The sequence below is a fragment of the Toxoplasma gondii genome, chromosome VI, assembly GCF_000006565.2.
Source record: "Toxoplasma gondii ME49 chromosome VI, whole genome shotgun sequence".
Taxonomy (NCBI): Eukaryota; Apicomplexa; class Conoidasida; order Eucoccidiorida; family Sarcocystidae; genus Toxoplasma; species Toxoplasma gondii.
This window is the reverse complement of record NC_031473.1, coordinates 3313548-3325458: the sequence shown is the minus strand read 5'-3', so window position 1 is coordinate 3325458 and position 11911 is coordinate 3313548. Positions and strand designations below refer to the sequence as shown.

At 53.5% G+C, this 11911-nt stretch overlaps 2 protein-coding genes across 2 annotated transcripts; one reads left to right on the top strand and one right to left on the bottom strand.

Annotated features, from left to right (window-relative positions):
- The first annotated feature begins 325 nt into the window (after positions 1–325).
- On the top strand, positions 326–2736 carry TGME49_244515 (hypothetical protein). Its single transcript, XM_018780720.1, has 11 exons — positions 326–813; positions 876–948; positions 1003–1071; positions 1132–1237; positions 1292–1313; positions 1367–1405; positions 1464–1527; positions 1590–1652; positions 1711–1774; positions 1832–2135; positions 2191–2736. The coding sequence occupies exons 1-10, from the start codon at positions 597–599 to the stop codon at positions 2099–2101; spliced, it is 987 nt and encodes a 328-aa protein (XP_018637556.1). The 5' UTR covers positions 326–596; the 3' UTR covers positions 2102–2135; positions 2191–2736.
- A 1424-nt stretch (positions 2737–4160) lies between these two features.
- On the bottom strand, positions 4161–8442 carry AP2VI3 (AP2 domain transcription factor AP2VI-3; the record flags this gene model as incomplete). Its single annotated transcript, XM_002366899.2, has 3 exons — positions 4161–4359; positions 4546–6611; positions 6967–8442. The coding sequence occupies 3 exons, from the start codon at positions 8440–8442 to the stop codon at positions 4161–4163; spliced, it is 3741 nt and encodes a 1246-aa protein (XP_002366940.2).
- Positions 8443–11911: the final 3469 nt, after the last annotated feature.

Below are 11911 nucleotides of genomic sequence, written 5' to 3'. Positions count from 1 at the left end.
TAGTGTTTTCAAGGTTCCCCTCTAGGTATTTGTGAAACGAATCAGGTTACCTCCACCTACGGGAGGGCTAATGCCACAGCGTGAAGGTTCGTTTGGCGCCTCCAATACAGCAGGGCCAGTAAAAAGTGTGAATATGGCGCTTGACTCGTGAGTTCAGGAGTGATGGTAGTTACGCCTTCTCTGAGGGCAGGACGAATGCAAAGGCAGGGGACGGTAAAAACTTGAGTCCTCGGCTAGCCTTGTTCTTCTTGACCCCCTTGTGATTCACAGTCGCGTCTGAGGTTTCTCAAGACGTTGTTGCCGGTTACCGGCTACCTTTGCGGTTATGTGCCTACTGAAAAAGGACCGCCTGAACCGGGGAACGAGCTTTGCTATAGCAACGTTGCTCAACGATGTTGAACTGTGCTCAGATTGATTCGCAGCCAAGCACTTAATTGCGAATTTGAATGGTTTTGTGTGTAGGCGGGGTGGGGTGCTCTAGTTTAGTGTTGCCAGCTGAGGTGTAAGGACAGTCAGGTGCACCAGGTTTTGAAATTGCCGTTCGAAGGTAACTTGCTCCCACCATGATTTATCCAGATCGAATGCCGTAAGACACGATGAAACCCCTTTTCGCATGTGCCAGTTTGGCGGTAGCCCTGGTTTCTTGGTCGCCCGTAGCCGGCCGGTTCCTGCAGGTGCCGCAGGCAGTTGACGGAGAACCGGCAGGGCCGGCGAAAAATGGCGTTGAGAAGGAACAGAACATCTTACCTGCTCCACAAAAAGTCCTTTGGAAGCGGACCGCGCAAGCTGATTGGGCAATGGAGGAAAGACCAGGTCCGATTTGAACTTCTAGAATTCGTAACGGGTAGCCCTGGTACAGCGTTCCCCGGCAACAGAAACCAGAGGTGTTCCTGCCGCTTCCTTGCTGAGTTGGAAACTCCAGCGTGACTACGTGCATCTCATTGACGTGTGAGTCGTTGAATACAGTCAAAGAGGACGCCACTGGGTAATGCTCTTGTCCAGCGATGCCGAATGTAGTAATCCTATGCTCAGGGATCCCCCAATACTGTCTATACCTGAGGCGGAAGAAAAGTACGCTGCTTCGTCACTTCCCCGCTAAACGTACCGAATCCCTGTGCTACCATACCAAAGATGCTCAGCTGCATCGTCCTGCAACTTCTTCATTGCTAGTCCATCGAACGTTACCCTTTGTAAATCGGGTTCCTATTCAAACGCCAAAATACAGCGGGGTTCAGCGGTATGTTGTACTGATATCGCTGGGATTTCCCTGTGAAGCCCAAATGTTTGACAGGTCTACGTTAAAGCCTCCAAGGGTAAGCCAGACGCCTTTGGATGAAGAACTGAATCATGATCATCGTGGCTCCAGCCGCCGGGAACACTGTATCTGAGTTCACAATCACCCCGAGTAGGACATTCTTCGACATTTTCACACAGTAGAGGGGGTCGAACCTGTTGACCTGCAGATGTGCAGAGCCTGTGCGAGCGAGATCAACTTATTGCTGAGGCCAAGCCGGTGCATAATATCGCGTAAGCCACACGCTTCCCACTTGCGTAGCATATAGCACGGCTAGCCTCTTTTCGTCCTTTAGTGACGCGGCAAGCGCATGCAAGAGAGTCCAGTGCGACTTCTTCGTCTTATCCACAACAAATAGGTGAGATGCTGCGTACAGGAGAGGGGAACCGGTCACCCTCAACGCTTGCCCTGCATAGAGTGAAGGGAGCAAACCAGCCATTCACGAATCACGTGTGGTTATGCAAGGGAAAAGCTGTGCATGTAAGTCCTACATTACTGAGAGTATATCACTGCTGCCATATCTGACGATGGAATCAGATCCCTTACGAAGGCTTCGTAACCGGAGAACGAGGCGCACCTTCGGCCTTAGGTTGGATACATAAAATCGGTAGAGCTGCTTTTCGATATCTGATGCGTCTTTTTCAGGCCAACTTCTGGATGGAGCCCTTTCGTACCCTTGAGGGAACTACGGACTTTGGTGGTGTCCGGTGTACTAACACTGATTGCGTTTTTCTGTGTGGCATTATACCAACCGCATACGAGTCCGAAATGCACCGTCCGGTGAATGCACACGAATTAAGGTTCTAGACGGCCATTACCGAAGACCACTGCGCACTACACGGCAAGCTACTCTGGTATCCGCTTGGCACGTGCCCGTGAATTCGACAGAATATCAGCAGTTGGCCTGGTTGCATCCCACAGGGTAGCAATGTGTCTGTAGCTCAAAGAAATTAAAATAGATAGCGTAAAGGCCGTTGCAGTAGTGGACTGTCTCACTGTGAGTCGTTGTGCATGCGAACTTATCTCGACACCATCAGCATACACTCTCCCAGGACGGCAAGGTGCGCGTGGTACCTCGGGCGAGCATGTACAGCATGACAGCATCTCCTTGTGTGATTAAGAAAGCCTGCAGCTTGCACTGTCCAATGGATTCCTGAACTTCCTGAACCATTTGTACTCACAGAACTCACAGGGGAGGGGGGACTGTGCCTGGACCGCGGCATTTGATGTGTACGAGCGACCTGCGGTTCTCTCGGGCGCACAGTCAATTAAGGTGTCTGTGCCGAGGTAGAGAATTACGCACTCTCGTTGCCGTGAGTTGATGTCCAGAAAACACTCCGGACCAACAGCGCGCGCCTGACGAAACCAGATGCTTGGAGATGAACTGATCGAGCTTGAAATATATTGCTGGACCACTGAGATTGTGCTCATACGCTTGAGGATGTAAAACGTATGCTGTGGGACCGCTGACAACAAAACTGTCTTCAAAAGTGACAAGAACAATTCCCAACGCATTTGATTACACTCAGCGAGTCAATCAAGCCATGTTAATAGACGGACCGATTTCTCCGGGCTTCTCATTATGCAACGGAGCTGACCGTTTAAGCAATGCCTCGTGACCGAGTGGTTAGAGAATAGTAACGGAAGCGGAGATACATTAACGGAATACGAACAAGATGTTTCTTGAAGCTTAGCATATGATCGCGAACTGATTTCATCATCCGCCCGTGCTGCCCCATGCGCGCGTCGTTGCATAGGTCAGAAAGTGTATTTCCAAGCGATTCACTGCTGATGGCGTGGACACCGCAGGATGCCTCGCGTATCGGTGAGCCGCGGTGGCTGTATCCGCTGTGCCTGAAGATCAGAATGAGAAATCGGTCTACCGTAATACTGCTAAAAGTGACAGGTGGGGTATCCTCCGTGAGAATATCAACAATTTATTGGCTGCGGCGGACTAGAAGAGCTTGCGGTTGTCCGCAGTAGTGTCGTGGCAGAATGTTCAATCTTGACGCATACACGAATGGCCGACAACCGGTTATTGAGTCTTCTGAACATGCATTTAGTTCGGTTTGAGTCGCCAGAGTGAATTCTCCACTTCGTTATTCGATCCTTTAGCGCCATTCCGCACACAGGACCAGCCGCATGATTTACTATGAAGAGTCTCCTCTGAGTGACATCTTTGATAACGTCATGTATGTCCCCTCGACGTAACTCCTGCTCCAGCACTTTTTTCGAGAGTTTTGAACGGACAAAATTAGCATACATGCATCCAAGGTCACCGTAGAGACTTGGCGCATGTCCTCGGGTAAATGAACAAAAAGCAACTACGGGAACGTGCGGTAGTTGAGGAAAGGACCGTCTAACGCTTACAGAACGAAAACGTCACGTGCTCTTATACAAATCCCATAACTGTCGGGCAGCTTCAAATCATTGAGGCGAGAAGAAAGCAAATTATGTCGAGCACACAGTGAGCAGCTGCTGACCGAAAACATCCAGCCAGCATAGGCCGGAGGTAAACCGCAGCAACTACACAATACGCTTGACAAGATGAAGAACACGTGGATCAGTAGTGAACTGGTCATGACGCAAGTGCAAGCGACTGTGCTGGATAACTTAGATCGCTTTCGAAATCGCCGAACAACTCGCATATTCCAGAGCGGAGTAGCGCATATGTCTCTGCTGAAGAAATACAGGCCAGCCAACAATTGTAGAACCCCAGGAAAAGAGCTTAGTTCTTCGCATGAATGGTCACACTCCTACACATCCTGTTCAGAGCATGATCCCGCAAAGGCTTCTGTAAGGACAAGGAAGAGCATTGCCTACGAGAGAGAGGCACCCTCAATGCGAGACAGGGCGCGACTCGGGACTAAGACTCCGTTTTGATTTTCTTCGCCTTTGGAGCGCCTTGGCTTTGGACACCACGGAGACCTCGGGAACCGACAGAAACATGTCCAGCTCGGGCTCTATGATACCAGTCCTCGGCAAGTTGCTGGGCTCGCTCTTTGCCAAACTTTTTTGCCTGAAAGACTTTGTATCGCGCCAGTCTGTCTTCGACCCAGAAAACCCTGCATGACGCGAAGGATGCCACAATACACTCGCACAGATGAAGAAGACGCGAACGCTCCTCTTCCGGTAACGCGTCTTGATCCTGCCATTTGACACTCTTGTAGAAAAGCTATGTCAGCGTCACGCCATCCCTTCCGCCGAAACACTATGTGTGAGCTCTGTTGCCACCAGCTACGTCGACGTACCTCCACTCGCGAGAAGCTGCATCGTATTGCAGCACAGGCTCATTACCTCGCTCCGCATCTCCGACATCTCCTGGACATGCCAGCATTTCCTGTGGCAGAGGCAGAGGTTTGCGGAAGCCCTTTCGAGTTCTGATGGGGACGGCAGTCGGGCCCCCAAAATCGAAGGCAGTTTCCTGCTGCGCCTCACCAGGTTCATGCTCTTCGAACACTGACTCATCCTTAGCCAAACAGCTGACATTTCCAAACTGCCTTGCAACTGTCGCCCGCCCTACGTGAGCAGCCGGGGGACAAAAGTACGGGTACTTCATTGCAGACACATTCGTGGAGTCAACGTGAGATGCGGCTGACGCAGCCAATAAATTTGAAGACGCCGCGACATTGTTCAGAGGAACGCGAGGAGGGCCGAACTGCGGCGGAGCGCTGACACCTTGAAGATTCACTTCTGACGTCGCCCCCACCTTTCCAGCCGGAGACGCCTTGGCTAGCTGCGGCATCAGCTGCTGCAGGACCGTGGCCTGCATTGGCAACTGGCCATCTCCGGGGGTCCGCGCCGCCACAAATGGCATTTGGCGAACTGAGAAATTCTCTTGGGAACAAGATGGAACTGAAGGGCCGGCCTGCGTAGTTCTTTGGCCGACAGACACACTGGTGACGAATGAAGCAGACGTACACCGTGGAAGCCCAGTAGTAACAGCCGGTTTTGCCGCTACTTTCTCAGGCACCCCACGAGCGAGGTGCCACGTACCTCCACCGGTTGACACGTTGGGAGCCAGAACTAGAGGCGAGAAATTCGCTGCATGCGCAAAATGCTGGTAAGACTCGTTCTCGCCACACGGGAGCGCGGACTTGTTCGCAGGCAAAGATGCACTACGTGCCATTCCGGGAGAACACGATGGCACGCATGTGGAAATCGACGGCAGTCCTACGTGGTCCCCATTGCCCCTACGACTTGAAACGGGGGCAGGAGAAAAACTAGAGCAGGAAACGGGTGACTGGCTGCCACTTGAGCCCTGTGTTTCACTCCAGACTGTGAGAAAGGGTGCAGGTGCCGCTGCTCCACTTTCTGACGACAGTGACGAACCCGCCGTTGGGATAGACTCTAGAGCCGTTCCTCGTGTCAGCGCTGCTCCCAGGTTTCCGACAGGGCAAGCGTTTGTCGTTCCTCCAGCGACAGTCGAATCCACCTGCTGAATTGCCACGAAGCCGCGGCCGGGACTCGAAGAGGCGGGAGGAATTCCAGCTGCATCCGTCCTACGTTCCACGGCACCTTTGCTTCCACTGCATTCACTGGAAATAAAACTGTCTCGACAGTCCAACTGGCGCGGCGTCGCTCCAGGAGCACTCACAGTGAGTGCTTCGCACGTGGCCGCTACGTCTGCTCTTCCAGAACTGCACGCGGTGTCTGGACATCTGCTTCGGTCCACCTGGTGATTCAAAGACGTCGCATCCTCTGCGCAAGCTTCCGAAAGACACCGCTTGGGTGGTAACTGTTCCGGAGCTCGCGGCTGACCGGCCGCATTTCCCTCCCACCATGGAGTCGCATTCTCCCGCAAGTCTGTCTTTGCAACTGAACTACGACCTGTTTCCGGAGGGGCGGCGCCAACATCGTAGGTGGCAGAACTGACTGGGATCGAGGGAGAGGTCCGTTCTGCCTCAGCGTGGGCAATCAATTCTTCGGAGGACGCAGTTTGGCTTGCCGCACAGATGGGGATCTTCGGGTTTGGCAGCTGACTGCTCTCGCATTGCAGCAACTCCGACCTTGTGGAGAGACGGGAAGGGGCTCCTGACGAGACGTCCGTGGGAGTGAGAGGCTCTCCAATTTGCTCGTCTGTAGTAAGTAGCCTCGCCACCCCTGAGCTTTCAACAAGTGGGGAACCAGGAGTATCGCCGGTTGACGGCAAAGAAAGGTCTTGATAAAAGGGATCCGACTCGCTGAGATAAATCGACAACCCGTCCCACGTCGATGGCGAGATGGACCGGCTCAAACGGCTCTCTCTCGGGGATGCAGTGAGTGCCCTCCACTTATACGCTGAGGGCGAGTCGAGAGCTTGATACGTGTAGGGGCTCTGCAAAGTATCATAAAAAACCCGGATGGAGAGGGAGACCTGTTGCCAAATTTTGGCTTTAGCATATGACGGGGACTCAGAGGATGTTCGAGTCACTCATGCTTCGGCGTACCTGCATCGCGATATGCCTGCAAAACACTCATGCGCTGGACTGCCTACTGGTATAACAATAACGATGAACATTCGATAGGATGCTATCATGCGTTCTACGAATCTACATTTCAAGTGGCTACGGCACCAAAGTCTACGCTGTGAACGCGCGTCTTCTACGCGTACTGCCACAAACTTCGTCACGATGACCGTGTGACCTTGTGGCAGCGGTCCGTATCCGCCGACCAAGAAAGTGTCCACTAACCGTGTAGCCTGGCGCCTCGTTTTCTAGCCGCAGGTATGGGAAGAAGGCTTCACTTCTTTCATGTAGGGGAGAGCCTTCCGTCAAGTTCTGTAACTCCTGGTACGGGTTGCAGAGGCTGTCGCCACCGTCGTCCAGAGACAAATCTTTTCCACGTTCACACGACAGACCTCGTCCTGCATGTAGTAACGCGGGATCTCTGTCGGGGTCACCAGCGCTCCTGAACCCAGTAAGTCGATTTAGGTCTCTACTAGTGCGAGAGTCAGCGGGAGGACTGAGCGGAATGTGGCCCCTTTCGTCTCTGACAACAGGGCGTCTTAGGCTCCCGCCGGCGCACAGGGTGGCGCACGGATGCTCCGCGCTACCCCTCGAGCATGTGCCACAGCAGAACGCGTCCATGCAGCGGCTGCTGGCTTCCAAGAGGCCAAACGTCTCCGGATGACAAGAGGCAAAGTGGAGGGACTCCTCAGACCCCGCTACAGTTGGGGTACACAGCTCAGGGTAACAGTATCTCTCAAGTCCCCAGGGGAGTCCCGCCTCGTTGTTCGCCTTTTGAGGGAAGCCCTGACCGGCAAATTCTCCCAGGCGCGACGGCGCCGGAAGGCAAGGGGTAGGGCAGCTTCTGTGCACCTGCAAATGCCCCTGTGTCGGGTACGAAGGCGACAGAGACACGAGATTAAGCAAATGGTCATTCCCTTCATCTGTGACGGCAGCGACACCGGATGTGGAGGGCGCCGCAGTCGTGCGTGTCAAGGAAGCGCACTCAAACTCCGAAGCGGTGTAGGAAACGTTGTTTGCCGGCGGACCTGCAAGGGTCGCCTGCAAAGACTCGGGAGCTGCCCGTTGTACCGCCGCCGTTGCTCGCTGGACGAGAGCTGCAGGCCGGACGTTCGGCCCTTGGCTAGGAGGCTGTGCTGCGCCAATCGGAACGGCCGATTCTCTGCAGAGTGTGACGACCGCTGCAGATGAACTGAAATCCAATCGGGGGCCGCCGGGCGAGGGCGAAGGGGAAAGAGCTGCGCATTCCTCGTCTTGGGTGTGACACGATGACGAAGAGTCACATGCAGCGAGAGCCGGCCCACTTTCAAATGAAGAGACTTGGCTCGCTCGCGAAGAGACACAGGTTGACGCGGTCACATCGGAGACTCCGGAATGGGTCACCGTGGGGAGGAGGAAAGGACTGAGGGAGGTCGAGGGCGCTACGAAGGAATCGCTGGCTTTGCAGCGAGACACCGAACTGGACCACAGTTCCTGGACTGCGATCGCATCGTCCCGGAGTGGACAGAGAGAGTGAGGCGGCATAAGTGCAATGGCAGTTGCGAAGCCGTCATCTAACGGGAGCCGCGCGTCCCCTGCCGGTATCCAGAGTTGCTTGCCACATCTGGTGGGGACGTGGGCAAGGCTGTCAGAGAGTGTCTGCGGTGGCATGGTGGAGACTAGGCATTCGAAGGGAACAGAATTCATCGGAGGCAATGACATACAACACCAATGCGCAAATGACTACATGCACACGGCGACCGACTTCTCCCCCACTCTTACAAGATGGGCAATGCCCGACACCCCTACACCGGATCCGCAGCTTAGAAGGCGTAGATGAGGCTTTTAAAAACAGACTTCGGCCAGCGCCACTCAAAGCGATTTTTTGCTGGCACAAGACTTGTTCAGGGTCGAGAGTCTGCCTTTGCGTATCGGCGCACAGTAGACCACTTCCTAGAGCTCATCAAAGATGTTTACATGACACTCCGACAGGAGCCACGGATGACAACGACAAGCGTTCCCTTGGGGCTTGGGAAAAGCTCGGCTGCACTGCTATGGCTACTTGCAAGGAGAATGCGCTCTTTCGGCTGCAGAATCACACGGTGACTCGGAAATAGCGCAGAAAACTAACCACGGTATCCAACGGAATTTCTGACAGGATTAGATTGGATTTTACAAGATAGGACACACTTTCACGCGTGATTTTTAGTCGCCGCATAGAAGGCCCGACCAAAATCCACTTCCCCTGGTTTGCAATGCTTCGGGATCGGTCAGCAACCGCGTAAAGAGAATTCTCATTTAACCCAAAGGCCATCGCAGCTACTTTAGACGTCAAAGCGCCATCCCGTCCACAAGCAAACACAGCTTATAACACAGAATGGAAAGGCACATGTTTCTGCGCACTGCGGTGAACGGAAACAAACGGCTCGCGTCGTGTTGGAGAAGTCGCAGAGCGAGTTCTCTGGTACAGCCTGAAGAGACCCAGACAACACGAATCTGTCTGGTTGCCCGCGGAATGAAAAAAAAGGGACTGCTGTTGCACTTCCAAAAAGGGCAAACGCACTGGGTGTCTTGATAAGCTCGGTTCCAAGGTTTCGAGGACGAGTCTTCGCACTGCATAAAACACCTTGGCTGAACAACCAGAGCGGGAAATGAGATGCGTTCCCCCAGCACAAATGCTCACAGACACGTTGTTCCAAGAGACACCCTCAAGCCGCTGAAAGAGCACTCACCGGAAGTAAGGAGCACGGTGTGCATAGCAAGACACACTTCCTCTGAGGTACATTCACACGATCGGTTAAATGGTCGCAGGCATGTACAGTTCGCTAGAATTGATGCTTTTTCCGAAGGGGTGTGACACAACTGACTCTAGCGCTGCAGAATGGGCGCTTCGCACACGGCATCTACGTTCCGCTGTTTGGACCCAAGGGAAACGACACCCCCTTCATAAAAAGGCGGGTGTGTGCCTGCTTGCAGACTTTCAGGAGCACGCCATGCTTTACGGGGTAACAAGCGACACGAGGGCCATCGCTGCCTGCTAGGTGGTGGCCGTGTGTCTACTGCTCTTCACAGTACCCGTCCACAATATATCTGCATTGGCAGAAAAGAAACCAATAATTTTTTCGAAAAATAACACCGCAAAATTTCACGTGGCCGGACCTAAAAGACATGGCAAGCTATGGCACAGCGTTGCTGAAAATGTATAAAACCAGCTGTTGCACAAATTCGTTTGAAATCAAGAACTCGAAAAACTGGTACAGGAAGCAACGGCTACACATGCCATCATGCAGGGCACACTGGGAAAGTCCAGGACATCCACTGTTTTTCCGCCGGGATACAATTCGAGTATTCCTGGATCCACACACTTGAAAAGGAGTCGTTGTGCGTGTCCTCAAAAAAACACGGGTTTACGGCACACACTGTAGAAGCAAGCACGCAAATTCATCCACTGCGTTGTGTGTAAACGACACCGCCCGCCCTCCACTTCGACCCGAGACATCTGCTCGGAAAAAACGCTCGCCACGAGAAAAAATCGGGGGCGCACAAGGGCCGTGACAAGAGCGTAGTCGGGCAGTGTGTGATCCCTGTACTGTGTTTCTGCTTTTCTAGGCGCTGCCCCTCTGCGCGGCCTTCCCCCCAAGCAACGATTTTCAAGAAAGTTGTCACGTTTGCGCGGAGTGTCGCCCTTTGAGCCACACTGCAGCGGGTATTGAAGAAGAGATTTCAGCTTCTCAAAATCAGGGGACCACTTTCGAGCCACACACTTGTGCTGCACACGCGGAAATTCCGAAGTCGTGCGGATGCACACTGGCAGCCTCCACACAGCACTGGGGAGTGGTCCACCACAACGGCGCAGAACTGGCATGAGCACACATACAGGAACACACACTGAAAGAGCACTGCGTGAAGTGGGAGGCAGACGCGGAAAGAAAGATCACGTCTCAGACCTCTCGACCCACACAGGCCGCCACGAAGGCCACACCCCAAAGAGAAGATTAAAATGTGTAGAAAGTGGGTGGCCAGAAAGGACGTCTTGGGGTGCTCTTGTCGTGATCTCGCTTTGCTGGCGAGAGAGATCGACCCCAGCGGACGTCGTCCGGCCGCTAGAGAGAAGGGGGGGGGAGGGGCACCTGGGGTTCCCGGCACGACTGCTCGAGCAGGGCCGAAAAAGATTCGAGGGACGCTTGCCTCGTCTAGCGAAGTGAGAACCGCGACCGCTGTGTGGTGGCATACCACGCGTTTATGCTCGGAGAAACGGACAATCCACTACGCACCTCGGGGGTAACAGCAACAATCTCGAGCACAACCGCCCCAAAGCTGCTCCTGGACACTATTGTGCATCAATTGCACTTGCACATTTCGTTCGTCTGCCCGGGACGCTGTCGTCGCCCAATTCTGGTTGACAACGCCGACTTGCTCCGTGCAAGTACTCCCCACGGCTCGCATGTCTTTTGGTTCGAATCGGGTATCCCGTTGGAGATTTGGCCAGAGTAGTGAGGGAATCTGAAGGATTTGGACCACCGTCAACCGTCCAAAAGTAGGCAAATTTTGACAGTGTGTTCCGGTGAACAGTGCACCTACAACAGAGTGACAATATTCCTACCAGCCATGTTTTTGCTTCAACGCGCCCTTGAAAATTGATACCTAACGCTGATGTTTGAGTGCCCGGTGGTGCAAAGCTCACTTGCAGTGCATCACGGACAGAATGTCTACTCTTTGCCAGAGTCGAATCCAAGATTTTTGGATTGGTAAGTGAACAGATCTCATTATCTGGAGACGGCTTCTGGGGCGGTCACCGCTTCTGCCACACCATCGGACCCGCGTAACCCCCGCCTGATTCAGCGTACCGCACACTTCACAAGAGTAGTACACATCCGCAAGTGACAATCATGCTGCAAAATACCACGGACAAAGAGATGGAAATAAGCCTTCAAAAGTGGCACCTCTGAACTCCCTGTCTGACAAAGTGGAAATTGCAGCTTACTCCGTGAACTAGACGCATCAGGCTTGTCGTCACTTGATGTAACGAAATACCTTCTGTTTCGTCTGCCGGACCTGCCGTCAGCAATAACACATTGCTGGCGCACAGAGCGAGGCAGAAGTGATGCAAATCCGAAGCAATCCATTTACGTCGTAGCGTCGCGTTCACTGCTGTGAAGCAACTGTTGATCTATGAGGCTCCACATTCCGG